The 22,369-nt window shown below is 38.7% G+C and overlaps 1 protein-coding gene across 1 annotated transcript in view; it reads left to right on the top strand.

Moving 5' to 3' along the window:
- ADAM22 (ADAM metallopeptidase domain 22) overlaps nucleotides 1-22,369 on the top strand; it is a 2,281,988-nt gene that overhangs the window by 2,019,913 nt on the left and 239,706 nt on the right. The window contains exon 27 of the mRNA XM_044066314.1: nucleotides 18,314-18,511. Within this exon, the coding sequence (XP_043922249.1) occupies nucleotides 18,314-18,511 (198 nt within the window). The remainder of the gene's footprint in view (nucleotides 1-18,313; nucleotides 18,512-22,369) is intronic.

The raw sequence follows: 22,369 nt of genomic DNA on the forward strand, positions 1-22,369 counted from the left end.
TAGCCTATCTTAATCACAAGAATCTCCTAGCCCCCACCCAGCACAGATTTAGACCTTGCCATAGTACAACCTCAGCCCTTCTCTCCTTTTCTCACACAATAAATCAAAATTGTAATAACAACAAGCTCTCTTCAGCCCTCTTCCTAGACCTATCCAAGGCATTTGACATGGTAAACCACCAGCTACTCTTAGAGACACTAAAATCACTCTCCATAGATAACCTAGCAATTAGCTGGTTTCATTCTTATCTAAGTGGCAGACAACAAGCTGTATTATGGAAAGATAACCTATCTTCCCTTTCACCAATCACCCTTGGAGTCCCCCAGGGATCTATATTAGGTCCCCTCCTATTCTCCATCTTCATTAATGACCTGCACAAAGTCATCCCAGATGCAACATGTATTCAGTATGCAGATGACTCCACCCTAATCTGCTCTGCCACCTCTAGCACAGACTTACAATCTTTATCCGAAATCACTTTCAGCAAAGTAGAGAACTGGCTTACTGGTCACCGTCTACTATTAAACCCAAACAAAACCAAACTGTTACTCTTCACCTCCACTCGCAAGGTCCCCTTACCACCTCTCACCATAACATCTAACAATGGTACCATAAGTTCCCTAGAATCTTGTACTAAACTACTGGGAGTAATCATCGACAACAACCTTATGTTTGATGCTCACATCGACAAAACTATTAAAACAGTTAATAAGAAACTAGGTTCTTTATACAAGATTAAACAATTCCTAACCCCATCTGCTAGGACTGTGATTGCCTGTACACATTTGCTATCAACCCTTCTTTATGCCTCACCCATCTTCGTAAACCTAAGCAAATCAGACCTCAATAAAGTTACTAGCTGCTAGAATAATATTGCCAGATTTGCCACAGGATCAGCTTATAGAACCCATCACTGTCAAAACCTTAAATCACTAGACTGTGCTAGAACTACCCTACCAACTTCAGTATAACCAACTTATAGTTGTTCACAAAATTCTCTACCAACCAGACAGTACACCCATACTGAAAAATATTATCACCCCCTACAGTAATCTAAAAGCTCTCCGCTCTTCCAACAGAATGCTAGTACAAACTGTTAAAGCCAACAATTCAGCTGGTGAATCGTTATTCTCCAACTCTACCGGTAAAATCTGGAACTTACTTCCTGCAGAACTTACTACATTTCCCTCCTTAACCCAATTCAAAATATTTCTTAAGAAACACCTAAAAATGCATTGGCTTTGTCCCTGTACAAACCCTGACTAACCCTCACTCAAACATCAACTATAAATGAAAACCTTATTACAGGAAAGAAACTCTGATTCTCTAACTGTTTAGAAAACTGAGTATATGTCTCTCACCTACTGGAAAGTATTAAAGTAAGGGTGATATCTTGTCTCAACCATGTATGTTAACCACTATAAATGTATGTGATTTCCCTTATCAGTTGTAATCTCTAACTATTTCCTATTCAGTTAATAATTTCCAACTATTTCCTCTGTGTATTTTAGAAAATTTTGAACGTGTGTATATATTGTTGAACAAAGGTCCATTTTGTAATAATTCACTGTATTTATACTTGTTATATGTGACTGGAGCTTTTTTCCCCGGGCATCCGCTGAAAATGGACCTATATCCAGTCGGCCTTTCACAGTTAGCAAATGTAAAGTAAATAAATAAAATAAAATAGTAGTATGATAAGCCAGAAGGGCTGAGATGGAGGAAGTTAGTAATGTAAATATATAGATAGTTAATTGAAGGGTAGAAGGAAGGAAACAGTTGCTCAGGAGAAATAAGGACGTTACAAGATCTGCAGCACAAATGCAGGCAAAAAGAGAAATACCAAAGGAAACATGGAAAAGAAAGTACAAGAGATATACAGACTTATAACAGTTAAACCTAAGGGAACTAGAAATTAGTATAAAACCGCAAAAAGTTCAAATAGCAATGACTGGAAAGGATCAAGCAAACAGAAGGGAAAATAAGTCAGGCTGACAAAAAATAGTTTAAAATATAAAAAAAAGGTATGGGGAGACATTAAAAATAACAATGTGGAATGTAAATAAACTGATGGATGCAATAAAAAGAGATAGAATACTAAATTTAATAAGGAAGTGGGGATATTAAGTAATAGTGTTACAGGAAACCCACTTGAAAGAGGAAAATGCAGAGCTCAAACTCCTAAACAAATGGGGATTTGTAATGGCAGCAAGAGACAAATGATATTGGTTGAATTGGCAACAGGAGGGAGAATGGATAGACGTTAAAGGAATGTACGCAAGGATAAAAGGAAAAATGGAAAGGAAAATTATCACAATAATACCTGTTTATCTTCCACCAGAGTAGAATAAAAACAATAAGAGAGGTAATGGCAAAAATCAAGTTTTTTCAAGAAGGGTTAAGGATAATATTAGGAGAATGAAACCTGGTATGTTGAAAGAGAGCTATTGGCAAAGGGCCAGTATGACGCAGATTACAAAAAGATGGCAAATACCTGTGTCAGTATATGAAAGAGATTGGCTGGGAGAATGTCTGGCTAACTTCAACAGCAGATCAGGAAGGAAATGACTTTATATAGTACTCATCCAGACATAAAGCCTGGTCAAGGCTAGCCAGAGAATATCTAAATATAGGAAACAGTCAGAGAGTGAAAGAGATGCTATGCAAACCCCTAGCGATATCATACCACACACTAGTTAGCCTAAATGTAAAATTACAGGAGGGGCGGGAATTACCACAACACTGAAGGTTTCAAACTTAATGGGTAGAGAAAAAAGAGGAAGTGAAAGTTCTCTAGAAAGCTTGGGGGAGGTAGAAATAGAGGAATGGGAAAGAGGGATTTGAGAGATAAAGTGCAAAGGGGAAAAAACTGAAAAAATACACACAAAGGATTATGTGGAGTGCAATGAAGGATGAACTGAAAGAGTTATAAGGAAAGCAACATAAGGGAATTGAGACTGAAAAAGAAAGGGAGAGGTAAATAAGACAAGAAATCCATAGCTAGGTAGATAAAAGAATACGGATAAGGAAGGCTGGTTTGGAATGTATGCACTTTGCAAACACACCACAGGCAGCTAGAACCTTGCTGGTGCACCTAAGACAAAAGTAAGTGGAAAGGGTGTTCAGAGTAGGGGAAGAGAATAGAAGAGAAGTATATACATTAAAAGAAATACTAGAAGAGTTTAGGAAATATTATATGAGTCTTTATAAACTGGAGGAGAATAAGGGTAGTGGCTGGAGAGACAAGAGTAAAGTAAAATGAGGTTCTAGTGCCCGACATAGGAGAACAAGTCACCAGAGAGTTAATTAAAGTTATATCTTGGGAAGACATAAGGTAAGCATTAAAATATGAACAATAGGAAGACACTGGTACATATGGAATGGTAAAAGTGATATGGGAGAGGCTAGTTGAGGTTTGGCACAGAACGCTTAATAAATATTAAAGGGAATACACCATGATAAAATTCCTTCCCACTAAAAAATAAACATATCCACAAAAGTGCATGAGACCAAGGATTCCACTGTTCCTACATATTACATAAATGTTAATTAAATTTTCAAATACAAAAGAGAAAAGCATCTTCAGTAATGTAAATAAACAAGTAAGTTGAATAACATTACAATAGAGTCACTTTCTTAATAAGCATCAAACTGCAGACCTTTCAGCAATAAAAATTCCACAAACTCTTTATAAAAATACAGGTCTGAAATACAAAGGGCATGCACGGTATTCAAAACCAAAGTAGTATACAGAAACTGAACTAATCAAATGCAGATTTCAATCTAAATACAATTCCATCTCAGTAACATTCATGGGAGTAGACTAAAATAGATTTTAGATAGCTTAGGCATCCATCGAAGGATGCTAGCCAGGCCAATAGGTGCAACAGATGCTGTTCCTTTGATATAACAATTAAATAAACAAATACATGCATGCATATATACATAAAATTCCTAGAGGAAATAGTAATTCTGCCCTTCTGTATGCGAGTGTGTGTGTGTGTGTGTGTGTGTGTGTGTGTGTGTGTGTGTGTGTGTGTGTGTGTGTGTGTGTGTCTTTATCTAGCAACCTGCCTATACACATGCATACGTATAAGTGCAGTTATATGTATCACCAATAACGGGTTCCATTTAGATGCTTGAAAGTCCTTTTACACGAATACGAAAAGAGTGACATGTATTGCGCAAACAACGGAAATGCTGAATGTCCAAAACCACGAAATTCGAAATGTTGAAGTGTCATGGTTGGCCTGTCTGCGGTATAGCTCTGTAAGGTAAGTGTGTGATAGTTACGGACCTTAGGGTTAGGGTGCGGGTTAAGGTAAGTGCATAGATAGGTAATGCATGTAAGGTTTAGTGTAGGGTTAGAATTAAGGTTTTGTTAAATGTATGTGTGTGGATTATTTGTTTTATTTTGGTATATTGCTGTAGGGTAAGTGTGCGATAGTTACGGACCTTAGGGTTAGGGTGCGGGTTAAGGTAAGTGCATAGATAGTAATGTATGTAAGGTTTAGTGTAGGGTTAGAAGTAGGGTTTTGGTGCTTTACTTTAGGGTTAGAAGTAGGGTTTTGGTTAGTGTATGTATGTGGTTTATTTATTTTGTTTGGGTAGGCAGTATGTAGTGGGAGGTGGAGATGGCCGACTATGGGGATTCGACTTTTTGAATTCCACGGTTTATTGCTTTCGGCATATTCGTGGTTCGTGCAATATGTGTCGGTGTTTTTGTATTCGCTTAACAGTATTTTCGCTAATATAATATAGACCCACCAATAACAACCTTTTTGCTCCTCAGTCATATGGACAAAGTTCCAGTCATACTCAGCTAGCATCAACCCATTCTGAGCAAGTCCCAATGTAAATTCCTTTACTTCATTTCTGCTGAGCATAAAACTAACACACTGTATAAACCTCAGCAGCTGATTCTACATAAGTCAGCAGCTTGAGTACCTGTAGGAGCTGGGAAGGGATTATTAAAGTGAGTAGCCACTGCCTGCTCATCCACACTGGGGTTAGGACGGTGGCTGTGGCTTGCCACTTAAGTGACACCTATCAGGAACACTAGATGCTCATCATTGTGATCACTGCTACTATATGGGTTATGTCCTGCCCAGGATATAACAACAGGACAGCTTCCAAAACTTCAAGGCATGGATCATTCATGAGTGCAAGACATTAGTCAGCTCTGAGCTGACTAAAAAGAAAGGTTTCCATGCCATGGCCTTCAGAGCTTTCCTGCTGCAAAAGAAAACTCTCCTCTGAGGGCTTTCCAGGATTGATGGTCTAATAACGACATTCCTTTGCTGGGCAGATATATTCATTCATGGGGAAAAAAATTCTACTTTGCTTTTTATCACACAAAAGTTACTTTTTTCTGCAAAAGATGTACTTTTAAGCTAGGAAAAAAGTGTTTTTGTTGACAGTCTCATGACTTTATGTACTGTTAAATGGGATTGCACTTTTTTTTTTACTTCTATGTTAAAACATTGTAATAAGTCGTTTAAAACTACTTTTATGTGGAAAAACTTTTATTTCACTTTTTGGGGCTGGGGTAAGTGTTTAAAGTGCATTTACTGGGTTTTGTTTTGGGGAAAAGGTTACTTTTTTCCCCACTTACCTGTTGTATCAACTATTGCTGCCAAGCTTCCTGAGAATCATGCACCATTTTCACCGTGACCATGGCACAGCAAACCAGTTCCTTGTTTGGTCCTTCTTCCAGTCACAAAAAGAAAAAAGATTCGTAATCAGCCATGCCACCACAGTCGACTGATACTTTACTTCAGCCACAGGTGGGTTGCTCTGCAGTGGTCAAAGTTGGTTCCTCAGACCAGTCATCTTTTTTTCAGATCCCTGTGGTGTAGTCCCTAAAGCTGCCATCAACCAAGGATTACATTTGTCCACTGCAGCTGTTGGAGTCTTCTTAGCAGGCAAAGGAGAGTCACTTTTGTCAGTCTTGGGAGAATGAGCTTAGCCAGAATATTGTGCCCATTTCTGGGGAAGTTATTGACAATACTGGATATGTTTCTTCAGAAATTCCTGTCAAAAATAAACAGAAAACTAAACATTTGTCTTTTCCTTTGTCATTTATTCTGGATAAGAGTAATTTGTTAGGATTCGCTCAGGTTCTAGTAAAGGTCGTTGATCCTTGTTTGAAAATTGGTTCTGGTAAGAGAAAAAAATTGATTCCTCTTTCCCTGAAGAGATTCAAGAGATTGAACCTGTTGAGGAATGTGAAGGGACAGATGCAGTTCTTTCTCCACAGATGTCTGATTCAAATTTTGAGGAGTGTGTGGTATCTGATTCTCCCTATGAAGAACTCTCTGTTTTTGAGACTATTTCCAGGATTAATAATTTTCCCAGTAAGAAAATAATGAGGTTTTGAAATTCCTCCGAAAATATTATGATTTGTTGCAATTGGAATTTCCAGGACTTTCACCTATTCCTGCAGTTCTGTCTGCAATAGAGGATGTTTTTGCCAAAGCCTGCAATTTCCTTAAGAGCCTGCTGCTCCTAAAAAAGCAGATAGATTATATCAAGTTATTCAGTCTTTTAAGCTTTTGTACACTAATCACAGACTTGATTCAGTAGCTATTTCTTTAGTGAATCCAGCTGCTACTAAATATGTTAACACTAATCCCGCTCCTTATGGCAAGAATGGGAAGGCTTTTGTCATGTTTGGGAAAATGTGTTTGCTTCATGCTTCTGCAATTTTAATTTTTAGAATTCTCAGTTGCCGGGTTCATATGTTGACGATTATCATGGCTAATCCTGAAAATGTCAACATCTGTTTCTTCTTGTGAGGAGAAATGTGCTTTGTGTAATTTGGTTTCTGTTATTTCCCAAGTCATTGCACATCATTGCTCATTGTTTAAAATGTGCCTGTGACTCTTGGGGTTCCTCTTCCAGTCATACTACTTCCAGGGCTGTTTCTACTGGAGCTGCTTGGAAGAGGTTTGTTTGGCTGTGTTGTCAGAACCTCCAAGAGGATGTCAAGAATTAATTTTTTAATTCTCCCTTGGACAGAGAGCTATTTATGGACCTTCTGCAGCAAGAGTCATCAAAAACATGTGATGAGAGGGGAAGGTTGATTCAGGGAGTATTGCAGATTTTTCAGCCTTCCTTCTCTTAAGTTTTCCAATGTTCTTTGCTCCCTCATCTAACTTTTTAAAAAGTTTGGGAGTATAAAAACTGCAAAAAAACACTATTGCTATAGTAAAGGGGTTGTCTATGTGGCAGCATGTGACTCCTGTGAGTGTTACTACATGGTAAAAACCAAAAAAATGCACTTAGATTAAGAATTTATCAACACCTCTATGACATTAAACATAAAAATGACAAAAATGCCCTATATAAACATATTAGTAGTCACCCTCAACATGGATTTAGGTTTTTTGTTGTGGAACAGGTTGATTTGGGGCCACGGGGTGGGACCAGTTGATGATTTTTTGGAGTTTCTGGAGCTGAAGTGGCAAATTAAACTAAATGCTTACCAAGCCCCAGGGCTGAATGACAAGATTTCGATGTGCCCTTTGTTGAGACTTAAATCTATGTTCATGATATGAACCATGCATAAATTTTATAGATGGTGCATTAACATTTATAATAATGTTTTAACAATTTTTTATATTTCTTATTTTTCACATTTTTACATTTTTATATTGTCTAATATAAATATATGCAAATATATGTAATTTTATCATGAATTACTATTAATGGCATTGAATGCTGAGGAAATGATGTAATGTCTGCTGTAGTGATTGGTCAGGGGGTACTATTTAAACTGTGATGTTTTAATTTGTTGTATTCTGAAGAAGTCTTATACCTAACAAAAGCGCTAAATTAAAGAGTGATTGGATTCATCTTGGTGTCATTTCTGCCTGGTTAAGTGTTTGCCTTGGATTTATTAGTTTATTTGTGGTACATTTCTTAGCTCATCTAACTTTAGTAAAAAGTAAATTAAACAGTCCCAGCAAAATGCCTGTAAGAAAATGCTTAAAAAGCATTGTCAGAGATGTTCCAAAAAAAAAAAAAGAAAGCAAGCTGGGCCTCCCCGAAAACAAAGGACAGTTTGGTAAGTCAGAATATTTATATGAGGGACCTTGTCCCCCCTCCCACCATGTAAGTCTCTTAACCCTCCCAAAATGTCTAAAGCTCCATTTTCCACTTTGACATCAGGTTATTTTAGATAAATGGGTCCTTAAATGTGATCCATCTAGGCTGCACGTGACAGTGAGATGATCTCTGTCCCTTACAGGGAATTCCTCCTCAACTGCCAGACCAAATTCTTCTCTTCCCTCCTGTCTTACATCACATGCTGTCTGAGGGGGTAATAGAAGTTGTTTTATATACTCTGTCAGAAGAGGTATATCATTCAAGAATGATCCTGGTGTCGAAGAGAGAAGATTCTTGGATACCAGTTCTAGACCTTTCCTTCCTGATCCAGTTTCTGATGGTACCTAAGCTCAAAATGCTGTCAGTTCACAACTTATTACCCCATCTTTCTCATCTGAGTTACTTCATGTCCTTAGATTTAAAAATATGCTTATTATCAGATTCTTATTCATCCAAATTGCAAGCATGTCTTAAGGTTTTGTGTGTCTGGATCACGTTATCAGTTTTCTGCCTTACCCTTTGGGCTATCCACTGCTCCAAGAGTGTTCACAGTATGTCTAGCCCATATGACAGCCCACTGCATACTGCACAGTATCCATTTTTTTCCTTATTTAGACTTCTTACTTATCTTTGCAGAGTCATTTTCAAAGTGTCAGGATCTCTCTTTTGGCCAAGGGATCTCCTACATAGGCTGAGATTCCAAGAGAACATTCAGAAGTCTTTTCTTACTCCCTCTCACAGGATTGTTTTTCTAGTGTGCCTGCTGTATACCTCATTACAAGGAGCTTTTATTTCACAGGAAAAATAGATCTATATTTCTGGGGTTTTCCACTCAGACTTCTATATCAGCAAGCTAATTATTCAGGATTCTTTATTCTCATGGTGTCCATGATTCTCATGATACAACATGCAAGACTCCACATACAACATTGTCTGAACTCTATATGGCCTCAGCATCTACAGCCATTGACTTTTCAAATTACAGTCTTAGGATTTGTAAAAATGAAGATCATGTGGTAAAGACATCAAATTTTTCAGAATGCAGATCGTCCATTCTCCTGTCCTGCTCCAAAGCAGTCTGCCACAGCAGACACCTCAGACTTTGCTTTAGGAGCAGTGCCAAGGGACATAAAGGTGCAGTGCCTTTGAAACAAAAAAAAAACAGAACAAAACACATAATTATAAAAGAGATGCTAGCTCTTATAAATGCTCTCAACTTCCTGCATCATCTTTGGTACCTGGGAAATCGTCAAGTGTTTACAGATAACACCACATTGATGTGTTACATAAGCAAACAAGGAGGAACCAGGTCATGCCCCTTTTGCAGACTAGCCATGTTAACTTGGGATATAGCTTCTCAGCACAGTCTCATTCTAAGGGCATCTTACGTCCTGTCAGAGCAAAACTATGTGGCTGATAAACTGAACATGACCAGGATAGATCCTCACGAACGGAAACTGAATCAAATAGTGTGCTAAGATTTCATCATCTGTGGAGAGCACTTCAAATAGATCTTTTTGCCTCCTCTCTAAATATCAGCTGGCAAAATTCTGTTCCAGGGCAAGAAGGCCTGGAAGACTGATGCCTTTTATTTTTCCTGGACACAAATGTTCCTGTATGCCTTTCCACCCTTCTCCACTAATTACCAGGATACTTCTGAAGATTCAGAAGTACTCCCCAAAGATCATTGTTGTGACTCCCTTTTGGCCCTGGCAACAGTGGTTCTCCCTTCTTTTGGAAATGGCCAGGGGCAATTACCACAAACTTCCTCACTGAATTGATCTATTCACACAAGAGCAGGGGGTGTTTTATACATCACAACCCTGAACAACTGCAGCTGACTGCCTAAATGAGAGGGCTTTAATACCTTTTAGGCACCTGTTTCCCAAGAACATGCAGTACATATTAATGTAGGCATGAAAGCCTGCAACTAGAAGATCATACATTGATAAATGGAAAATGTTTTCTAGTTGGTGCCAGCAACATAACCAGCACCCGTTCAGAGCTAGTCTTTCCATAATTTACAGTATTTATGTGAGTTGCTATCCTACAACCTGTCTTATTCCTCTGTCAAAGTTTGATTGTCAGACATTTCAACATGTCGCCCATGGATACCCCTCTTTCAATTCAGTCTCATGTAAAAGTGTTTCTAAAAGGGTTTCTGTATAAGAAGCTTCTCTGAAAACCAGTGGCTCCTCCTTGGGATCCTAATTTCATGTTTGAAAACCTAACTCTGCATTTCAACCAGCTCATTAGGCGGACTTCAGGTTCTTATCTTGGATGTCTTACTCATTGCTCTGACCTCTGCAAAAATAGTATGTGAGTTGCAGACTCCTATAGTGGGAGAGTCTTATTTTCCACAAAGAGAGTTTTTTTTTTTTTTTGGAGAAGTAATCCTTTCTTTAGGTATAAATTGGTATCCTGGTTTACCTTAAGCCAATCTATCCATCTTTGTCTCTTATTTCCAAAGCCTAAAAATGAGGAAGAAGGAATATTTAATACTATGGATGTCCACAGACAACTTGTGTTATCTTGACATAACAAAATCTTTCAGAACATCTGATCAGTTGTTCATTTCTTGTGAAGGTAAGTAGAAACGACAACCTGTGTCAAAGCAGATTATTTCCAAATCACTGTCTCAGGCTATTACCTTTTGTTATTTACACCCCAACAAAAATATTCCAGGCAGGATCAAGGCTAACTATGCCAGTGACTTGGATTCTTCTACGGCTTTTTTGAAATAATTAGATTCTAGAAGCAACAACTCCATCCTCTGCAAATACTTTTACAAAGCACTATAAACTAGATTACTTCTGCAGGTCTAAGACATGCTTTGCTAGGACCATTCTCCAAGGGCACCTGGATCTTTTCCCTCCATCTCTCAATTCTTCAAAGCTATGGTAAATATATCTTACGCTACTACAACATTAATTATAATGATGACCATAGCACAGTTGTGAAGTAAACTTACCGTAATAGTAAATGTTCAATTGATCACTGCTGCAGTGGCTGCCCCCTCCCTCCTTCCCATCCCCCTATTTTTTGTTTAATTTTTTTTTTGCCTGGGTGTAGACATGTATTTTTTTTTTACTTTCCTAGCACTATCATCTCATGGTTTTAATTTTCCTCTCTCTGTTGGCAAGAAAACTCTGAACGGCATGGCACCTAAATCTGACTTTCAGTCAGCTCGTCTCAAGATGACTAATGGTTTCAGCATGTGAAAGGTGCCCTGAAGCTTTGGAAGCTGGCTCACGTTTATATCCAATGCAGGATATAATCTTAGGCTACTGCAACAGTGATCATTCAACCATCTACTATTATGGTAAGTTTACTTATACAACTGTACTGTGCTGTCCCAATAGAGCATGAACCTGGGAGCACACAATGTTATTGTGTGGATGCACAGATAAGAGGATTCAGGATAACACCCTCCTCATGGAGTTAGCATGCAGTGTTGATCAAGGAGCTGCCAAGTGACTGGTGTCCTGCTGGGAGATGGAAGGCTTCCCTGCAGGATCAGTAAGTTGGCCCACTTCTTTTCACTCAACATTCACTGCTGGGGCAATGAATGGACTCAAGGGGCTTCCCAACAGGCAGGAGTGAGTGAGTCATAGGGCTCTCATCTAGCTCGGGAATGCCCAGTTCCCATCTCCATGGAATGAATGTGCCAACTGGGTGCAAGTAGAAGAGCCATCAGGTGGGGTCCTGGGAAAAAAACAAAGAACAAAACAAAAAAAGTCCTTAGCAACTGATCTATCACAAGGGGTGAGAAACATCACAAATGGTGTCACACCCTCATAGGTTTATACATAGTTATTAGGCATGTGGTCCAGGACACCACTGAGGAGCCTAGCGCAGTATCCCAGTAGTCCCAAAACACCATCTGGCGAAGTGACTTACTGAAGATCACACAAGCAAATGAAGGATAAGGGAATCAAACACTGTACCTCAGGAAGGTGCTTCTTAACCATGCTTAGACTTAATCCTGTGCACTAACTGCCAGACTTCAGTGCCAGGGTTACATTTTCAACTCTCAGCTTACAAATATGCAGAGGTGAGGACTATGCTGTCCTTATACACAGAACCCTCTTCATAAAAAATTATTTCTGGTATTCACTTCCAATGTGTGATCACAAAGAAAGTGAAAGAAATATTGGCCATGGTAATGCATTTGAACTTGCAATTGTAATGTCCCACAATATTCATAACAATAAAAAAATGAACAGCAAAAACAAATGAATAACAATTGCTTGAAGTACTGTTATTACTGCCACCAGATATATTTTATGTCCTGCCAGTATTTTAAATAAAGATAAGGGTAAGAGAAACAACATTGCTAAAAACTGGAGTATCTGCTCTTCCTTGCATCTCTAGTCAAATGACTATAGATGACCAGGGAAACACTGAGATTAGATGCTCAGAACAATCATTCTCAAGTGCTTTCTGTACATATTAGAACATGGATTGGCTGGCCATTCGTTACTATATGAAATGGATGGAAGCAAGACATCATGCTAGTGAATAGCATGATAATTTACTTATAGATTGGATTTTCCATTCTTTTTGATGGGAAGCTGTGGGTTCGTTGTGAAATAATTAACCCAAAAGTAGTCCAGTTGCATGGTGGAGAAGGATAGGGCCCTGACTGTGACCTAAGTGAGCGAGGATTAGTTATTGGCCCTTGCCCTGGACAAGGCAAATAAGGAAGAGGTAGTGAAGTAGCATGGTTGGCTTACCTCTTGCAGGTAGCTGGGAGAGGTTAGCATGAACTCAAGGACACACTGGGCAGTGAGGGTCTACTGGTAGAGACTGGGAAACCACTGCTGATGCTGCTGCTTGGAGGGAATGCTCCTTCCAAAGAGAGGAAATATCCTCTTCAGACAGCTGACTGCACACTTTTCCCTGGCACTTGGGAAGAAGCATAAAAGCCTGCAAACACCCCTCATGAATGTCTAATTGATGGCACTGATTGGCTGACCCTCAATATAGTGATGGCTAATCATTGGACCGATTGCTTGGGGGGTACCGGTTGACAGAGAGCTGGAACAAAATATGGAGAAAAACTTGCTCAACAAGTGTTATAAGAAATAATTGCATTTTTTAAATCAGTTTTATGCTGATTTTAAAAGAAAAACGTAGATATGCCAAAAATAAGTCGTCTAAGGAACCTCCATAATGTCCCTTTCCTGCTGTGCTGAGATAACTTGGCACCTTTTGATAATGTGTTAATATAGTCAGTAGCCAAGTAGTTCCACTATAATTGTAATCACCTGTTTCCACAAACACTGCCAGGTTAAGTGACTTGCTCAGAAGAATCACACAGTAGGCAAACTGAGTTGGAGAGAATCAACCCCTGGACTATGGTTTTAATCTTGTGAAGTATGTGAGAGACCAGCCAGAAAGAGTCACTAAGTTAGCAGGTAACAGGTTCACAGGGAGAGAAAGTATAGTCAGAGTCATATCTAGGGTAAGGTAAAATGGTGTAAGCTGTTTGGGGGCACAATTGGCAGGTGCCATGGTACAAGACGTAAAGTACTGACACTGACTTATGAAACTGAAATGATATTGCAGCTTTATAAATGAATGCTGATACTGCATTTGCAGTCATGACTGAACTGTATGAGGTATGATAGTAACTGTAGTACGCTGCTTTCTATAAATAAAATATTGCAGAAGAACTTTTCTGGCCCACAGCTTTAAGTTGGGGGGAACCAGTTCTGGGGACTGAATGGGGTGCAGGTAACCCAACTACAATTCTGGATATAGTAGGGAAGGTTGATAAAATTAGGGTGAGGTACAACTGGTAAAGGTGAAACAGAGTATGGTAGAAATAGTTTTGATACTATCTTTATGAAGATGACCAGGAATACATGTGAAAGTAACATCAACAAAAGGAATAGGGTGGACCATACATGGCTTTGCAGCATAACTGCCTGTGTGCATTGCATTTAGTTCTGTTTAGCAACAAGCAAAGTGCAAAAGCATGTAAAGACTTTCTAATACTATATTTAATCCATGTAGTTGCTGGACATGCAGTCCAACAGACCATTGAAAAACCCAGTCCGGCCTCCCAAGAGTACTGATGGTTAAGAAACTTGTCAGAGTCACATTATAGGCAGGTGGAGGATGAGAGAATCAAACCCTGGATTCAGGAGTGGCTTTAGGTCAACTGGCACCATAGGCAAAAGGGCTCCATGGTACTCCCCACCACACCACCCGGTGCTCCCATCCTGGTCTACCTACTCCAAATAAACACTGAAAAAGTGCCCCTGCTAGAGCGGCGCCCTAGGCGGCCACCTAGTTGGCCTATGCCTAAAGCCGGCTATGCCTGGATTATAGCTAGCAACTCATTGATAGCTTATAGCTTCCTGTGTTCAAACTGCCAGACTGAAGGAAAATCTGTTTCTGAGAGTTAATTACTTGGACTTGATATTTTTTAATGCATTACTCTTTTTATGTCTGAGAAGTTCCATCATAACACACATCAAGCCTCAACTCAGGTAAACCCACTAGGTACAATGCCTTCTTTGGGTCTATATCAGTTCAACGAAACAGCACATCATCGAATACAACAGCCTCGAACTTCTAACCATGAAATCTAAAAACATCGAAAGCTCAGAACAGCGAATTTTTTCCCAATTCGCTGTTCCAAGAAATATGCACACAACACAAGCACAACAAAAAACAGCAATCCACACACATACACTTAAAATCCTACATCTAACCCTACACTAAACTGAAATTACAGTACTATCTAGCCACTATCCATAACCCAAGCCCTAACCCTAAGGTCCGTCACTATCACTGACTCACTCGCGCTCTAACCGTAACTCACATACCTTGCCCTAACCCTAAAGTGTATCACTATCTCACACTCACCTCACCTGCACCCTAACCCTAACTCACACACCCCACCCTAACCCTAACGTCCACACAGTCACACACTTACCTGAACCCAACTCGTAACTTTCCACCACAGTGCTGAAAATAGCGAAGCCACGGAAACAGACAACGAAATTCTTTCCCTAGGAAAAAATTTGGTTATCTGCAGCTTCGCTATTTTCAGCGTTCGCTGTATTCGGTTCGATATTAGACCATTCAAAGTATTAACACTTCGATGATCTAATATAGATCCCCTTCTTTTCAGGGACAATTTGTGTACTTTCTGGTGGAGTGATTTACATAGAGTCTCACACTAGCAAATGGAGAGCAACACAGTCAAACACAGACCCACTGGATAAAGCTTACTAAGAGCTCATAACATTAATCCTCTAAACTGGCAGCCTGTTAAGGCAAAACTCGCTATTATTTCATGAAAAATTCTTAACCACTTTTTTCAACAGCTCTTTGTTTCTGGTCGTATGAGTCCTATGGGTCTGTTTGCAACATAACTATGTAGTGTTGAGATGATTCAAAGATGTGTCACGTGGCACTTTTAGGTCTTCACACAGGGACTACTGAGAACACACAAACATTTTGGCTTTAAAGTCTGTCAATCATATCTTCCGCTTTTATCACACCATATTATCTGGACTTGTGCAGCATACCCTGAAGGTTTCATCCTGTCACTCAAAGAATGTGTAATAGGAATGAACAAATGATTTTCAGTACATCGTGACATACTATTTTCACTTTCCTTTGTGAAGCGTATATCTTTCCACCTGTATGTTCCTCAGACCGTATTATAGGACATCTACAGACATCAAAGATGCCTGTCAACATCGATTTTTTTTTTTTGATTAAACTCTATTGTAATGATCTATTAAAGTACATTTCATCCTAAGCTTTCAACTGATCAAAATAATGGATCAGCTGTTTGTACGAGCAGCTCTGAGAATCTCCATGTTCAGATTCGTGATTACAAAATTTCAGAACTGGTGAGGGTGGTCTTTAAACTTTGCTGTTCTGAAGCTGCAATATTGATGATGCTGAAGATGAATTGAAGGATATTTTTCATGTTGCAGAATTGATTGACAGACTGTTGTAATGGAGATCAGCCTATGAACATCCTACTAATTTTGATTCATTATTGGTGAGTCACAGTGCTTTGGATAGGCTTTTGAACAGAGAGTGCTCAGAACTGATGGATATCATTTTAAGTTTGTAATAGTAATTGATGAAATATATTTTACTCTTTTGAACCATGCATACCTTAAACCTATCCCTAGTTTTGCAGAATGTTGCTTTAGATTTTTTTGCCATGACTGTCATATTTTTTGTAATTTTCTGGTGAATCACTCAGGGATAAAGTTTGCCACTAATGTGAGGTATTAGTATTTCATACATCTTATTGTTTAGAAAATGCATGTGGATGCAAAACCTGTTGACCTGTTAATAGTTTAAGTAAATTTGAAAAATATTTAAAACTTATCCCAGATTTTGGGCCTTCGTGCCCCCAGTATTTTGGGCTGTGTTCATTATTCCTGAGCAAAGAAGATGAGAGCTATATGAGGTCATGGGCTGGGTTTTAGTACAGCAGGGGTGGCAAGAAGTTCTGCCCGCACCTAGCTAGAAAATGCAATTTTTAACATACAGATTAATTTTTATACTTTAAAAATGTGTTTTTATTAGTTTAGTGTTTTATATATATATATATATATATATATATATATATATATATATATATATATATATATATATATATATAAATATATATATATATATATATATATATATATATATGTAAAACTTGGTCATAATTAATTATGTTTAATTGCACTGCATTACTTGCAGATTGCATTACTTTGAATTTATGCATTTACTTTTTTTCTAAAAGAGCTTTGTTAGAATTTCTTAACTCTGGAGAATGGTCAGAGCTATAAAAATAACTAAATTTATAGTGTATCAGTTGATCCATAATGAAAGGTGAGTTGATATTGACAAATATTTACTTGAATGTGTGGGATGTGTAAAGCCATATAGGTGTTGTAGTTTAATGAGAGCTACCCTAGCTATGAATTTGATATTTCTTTTGAAGAATTTGTTGCCATTACTTGGTTTGCGGACATGATTTTAAATTCATGGAATATCACACTAGAAGACATCAAAGTTTCAAAATCCCTAAGTAATTTTAATGTAATGCTAGACAGGACGACTTTATGAACTGTACAGGCAAACTGTCTGTTATATAGTAGAACATGCTACAGACTGGTTAATGTAAACTGCGTGTAGATGTGTGCATGTGTGAAATGGGAGAGAAGACCTGGCAACCTACTTCTGCTTCAACCTTTGCATTGAAAACTCCATGGGAGGCAGTGGCTGACGGAAGACTCATAAGAAGTAGATGCGACTCATAAGACAGCAAGTCAGAACATGCCAAGTCTAAAGTCTCATAAGTTTTCTACCTGCCCAATTAATATAGAAGAACATTGTATGGCATGTGTGCTCACCCTCCTGGATGCCCTGCTGAGGAGATGGAAGCTAATGTGGAAGACATTGAATGCCTTGTAGCATGTGTTTATTATTGCTTTGACAGCAGCAGTATGCCACTGCCATTACATGCTATATACTGTTACTCCCACTTTTTATTCCTGTGTTAGATATCTTGGTAGTGTCCTCAAGCCTGATCTGGTGGCAACTCACTTCTCAGTGTTACAGGGCTGGATTACTGGCAGCAATCGTTTACAGGAATGTTTAATATTTAACCAATTTGGAAATGAGTTATAGGATCACAACAGAATCGAACGACTTTAAATCAGACTGTTAGCATACTGTTTTATTATGATAACATTAATGTTATTCTAAACCTGTAGTAATGAAATGTTCTTTGTGTTTCTGAGTGGAAGGCACATTATGATGTAATAGTTGAATCAATCAGCTGCAGTGTAAGAGAATGCAAGCTTTCAGCCCACCAGAGCTATTAAGTCCTCTGACTTGAAATTTTGCAAACCACTTTCTGCTACTATTATGTCAAATATAACTGGTATTACTTTTGCACAATGCTGTGCGTTGTCTGTAATTGAGACTTAACATACCTCCTACAGTTTTAACAAGTGTGACTTGTGTAGGCCTTTGCGTCTTTGGCCCACCTGTGTAAGCATAGCTATGCTGCTGGTATCTGTGTCTTGTTAATGTATTTGTCTGAATATATTTTTGTTGCTGTGATGAACTGGCTGAATTCTCACATACTGTCTCCATGTGTGCTGTGTTCTGTTCATCTAATGCCCCTGTTTACTAACTGTTTCTAATCTTCATTATGCTTCAGAGGAGAACCACAGGGAGATTATGTAAAAAAGTCTGGCGATGTTGTCAACTCTTTTTATAGCGACATGCCTCCAGGAGTCAGCTCAAACTCCGCATCTAGCTCTAAGAAGAGGTCTGCTTTTCTGTCGCATTTTCAGATTTCTACCTGTTCCATCCCACATTATTCCATTAGTCAGAACTTTTCATTGTTTGGCAACAGGTTTGCTTCCTTGTTTTCTCTCTTTTTGTGAAATGCTGCATGTTAAATAGCATCCCTTTTTAGTAGCCTGTTTGATTATAATGACACTGCGGAAATCTAGGTAATGCAGTCAGTAGTTGATAAAGTTACACTATGGATATCTTTTTGCCTTTACGGCAAAGAAAACTTAAAAACAGTTATAGTTTTAATGATAAAAACAAATCATGAAAGGTACACAAAATAGTCTGAGCTGAAAAAACAGTAAGGCACATAAAAGGGATGCATTTATGCTTGAAAAACATATTCATAAACGTAGTAAAGAGATTCATGTTTAGCAAGCAGGCAGCTTGCAGTCTTTTGTCTCTGCAAAAAAAATACTGATTGCTAGTGTGCTGATAGTATAATGTGATAAGCAAATATATTGCATAGCAGCATGCATTCTTTGTTGTGCCTTCATGTACAACATATCATACCACAATCAGCATCAGTGAAAATGTTAACTGTCAGACATAATTGCTTATGAGAAATGTGGACGTTCTGCACTTACTGTAGATTTTATGTTGCGTAAACAATGCTACCTGTCAGCTTTCACTACACATATATATAAAAATATGAAAATCAAATACCTTTCCAAAAAGTGGTACCACAACAGGAATTTTTTAAGAAACTCTGCTCTCCCTTCCTTTCCAACCTGATAATGTCTTTACAAATTCTGTAACTTATGTGTAAGCACACCAGGAATAAAAGGTAAATGTATATGTATGGTATATCTCTTCCCATGCCCTGTATCACATCCATAATCCATGCTCCATGATATTTGTGTGAGTCTGTGATCAAATTGATATTTTCATATAGTTAATAAATATATATCCCCCACACTCTTCATACTAATTCATAGCAGTTCCTGCAACCCTCTGACCAGTGTTAAAAGCCATATTGCAATTAGCTAATCCACTGTCATGGGATGAAGGCAACTACTTGTGTTGTTAATGGCTTCCCAGGATCATTTAACAGCTTAGCCACTGGGGTGTTTAGCTGTGGTGGAGAAGAAGGAAGACACTAAGCTTTCTTCTTGCCTCCTGGGAGGTGGATTGAGGTTCAGCTATTTCCCCAAGGGAAACCCCTCGTGTTTGTGTCTCCAGTAGAAACCATGGGCAAAAAAGTGGGAGTGTGGTGACAGTAGAATTGTTAGAGCTTCAATACTGGGCATATTCCTTACCCGAGTAAGGAATGCTGCATCTGCTTAGCTCCACTGCATTTACTTGGGGCACTTTGTCACAAAAGAGTGTCCTGGGGAAAGCAGTTACAGACAATAAAAGTGAAATCTCATCTTGAAGTATTATTACGGATGGATTTGCTGACCTTTACCTCGTTTTACTACAGACCTGGGTAAAGTAGAGACATTTGATGGGACCTGGTGAGTGGAGACTCCGGTAGAGAAGAGCAGAAAATGAAAATAAAAAATGAAAAAGAAAATCAGATTCATATTTGCAGAGCAAAGGTAGGCTGCTAAACAGTCTGCCATCTCATCATGCATCTTGAGTGTTGTGTTTACTGACTGTATGGATGCTACAAAGAGAAAAGTGTACTGAAGTGCATATCCTCAGCGGTGCAGCAGGGTAGCTGTCACTAAAACCAGCTCCTTCCCACCACCAAGCTAAAGTGCTGTATAAGTGACTGAAGATACAGATGGAAGAAAACCACTGCTTTCTGAGGCCATCTGAGTATGCAGCTAGTCTATGTGCAGCTGTCTTGCATGTGACCTTGTCCCATCCTTTTCTTGCTGAGCATTCAGCAACTTTTAACTCTTCTAGTGATTTACACTGTTCTAATCCTACAAGCAATCATATCAAGTGCCCTGTACCACCCTCTCCATCAAGTAATAGTGTCTACAGTCTAATTGACTAACTGACCCCATTCAGCATCCAAAGCCACTTAACTTCTGATTAATTTTAGCTACCACAATATCCTGCCATTAAACTATGTATCACAAAGTAAATGTGAGGTATCCCTTTGTGTGTGTTGGCATGCCAAAATACTGAATATGACTAAACATGCTTGGGTATCTATGAAACTACACTACTATGATAATTACATAGCAGCAGGCTGATGCCATCTGCCTCAAACTGTCTTAGAAGTGCGCACCCTCATGTTGGGAAAAGATGGATAGAGGGGAGTGATACTGTCCAGTGCTTAGACCACCAGCCTGACCTGACTGCTTGTATATTGTATTGGATATAATCTCTTCATTCCAGATGGTGAGACACTTGAGAAAACAAGTCATAAAGCATTACTCAGATAGCACCTTATTGCCTTGTGACAAATAAAATATTTAAGACACTGCTGTCTTGAAGATGTGCTTGTACCATTTTGTTTTAACTTTGATGTATATGTACAGAATTATATTAGATCCTCAGTCTGTGATTTAGTTTTGTCAGGTTACTGATTAACTGTGTTGTGTGACCGTGTGAAAAAGATTGTAGAGGTACTAAAAAGTAAAATGGTCACACAAACGTGTGAAATGTAAAAAGAATTACATATTTTTCCCTCACTACAGTTACCCTTATCTAATGATCCCCTTGCAGCTACATTAAATATAATATATGCCTAGTTACTGAAATACTAAAAACACCACCACGGTGCAGGGTTTCAGTGTCTACAACTTCTTCCAACCCAGTGCTGAACTGGAAGACATAGCTGGAAGGTGCATATTGTATGCTTCTATAAAAGAATTTTACCTCCAGACTCAATGCAGTACAATGACCCCAAACCTTTTCACATCCTTCTCACAATAAAGGAAAGCACCAGCACATCACTGCCAACTACCTACTCCATGTTTCTGGCAGATCACAGGACATATTGAAACAGTTTAACATTCCTCACTAAATTAATCAACACTATCCTGTAGGGTGACTTCAACTGCCCCTCCATTAACAGGGGAACCTATAATTCAACAAATATGCACGTGCAAAAGTTCCTGGAGTTCAGTAATGCCAACTCCTTCAACCAGCTAGACCAAATCCCAGTGAGCAGCTCAAAATCATTGGACCTGGTTCTCACCAGTATAGCCCCCCCATGAACAACGCCCATAGTTACCAAATCAAATCTGGGCTCCATGCAATAACATTTACTTTAAGTACAAAACGTGAGTTAACTCAAAACCCTTCTTCAGAGACTACTTCAGGGTAAATCTATTCCAGCTAATTGATGACATGATGAAATTGAAACACCCCATCACTTCGAAGACCCACTTCACATGCATCATACTCACAAATATGTTCTATACCTACTCCCAAGCTTACATTGAGACATTGGTCCCTGTAAGCCATAACTACATTGCCAAATTTTAGAGCAAACCCATATGGTGGAACCCTGGTATTACCAAAATATACAATGAAAGGAAGAAACTCATAGCCCATAAAAGCATCTTTAACACACCATAAGCTAGAGAACAAAAATCTTATAAGCAAAAATCAAAATTTTCAAAAGCAAGTGTGACGTGAGAATTGCTACCCAGGCTAAGGATAACCATGAAGCCCTTTTCAGCTAATTCAGGAACCTTAGAAGTAATGTCCAACAATGTGTGGAGTTAAGGCAAAATAACACCACACATTCATCCCCTGAGGACATAGCCAACATTTTAGAGGACAAATTTAGCTCAGACGTTACACCCCTATCTTCCCATAAGAATCTACAGCACACTAGCATGCCTACATCCCTAATCACTTTTGAGCAAGTCCTAAGTGCTCTCTCAGAGGTTAAGAACACTAGCTGCATGGACCTAGATAAGTGCCATGCTGTCTTCTTGTCAGCATCAAACATTGTCTGGCAGACTCATTTAAGTTTCTTCAACCTCAGCCTTTCCACTGGATTCATGCC

Source organism: Protopterus annectens, chromosome 3.part1 (genome assembly GCF_019279795.1).
Source record: "Protopterus annectens isolate FY-2018-M chromosome 3.part1, PAN1.0, whole genome shotgun sequence".
Classification (NCBI taxonomy): domain Eukaryota; kingdom Metazoa; phylum Chordata; order Ceratodontiformes; family Protopteridae; genus Protopterus; species Protopterus annectens.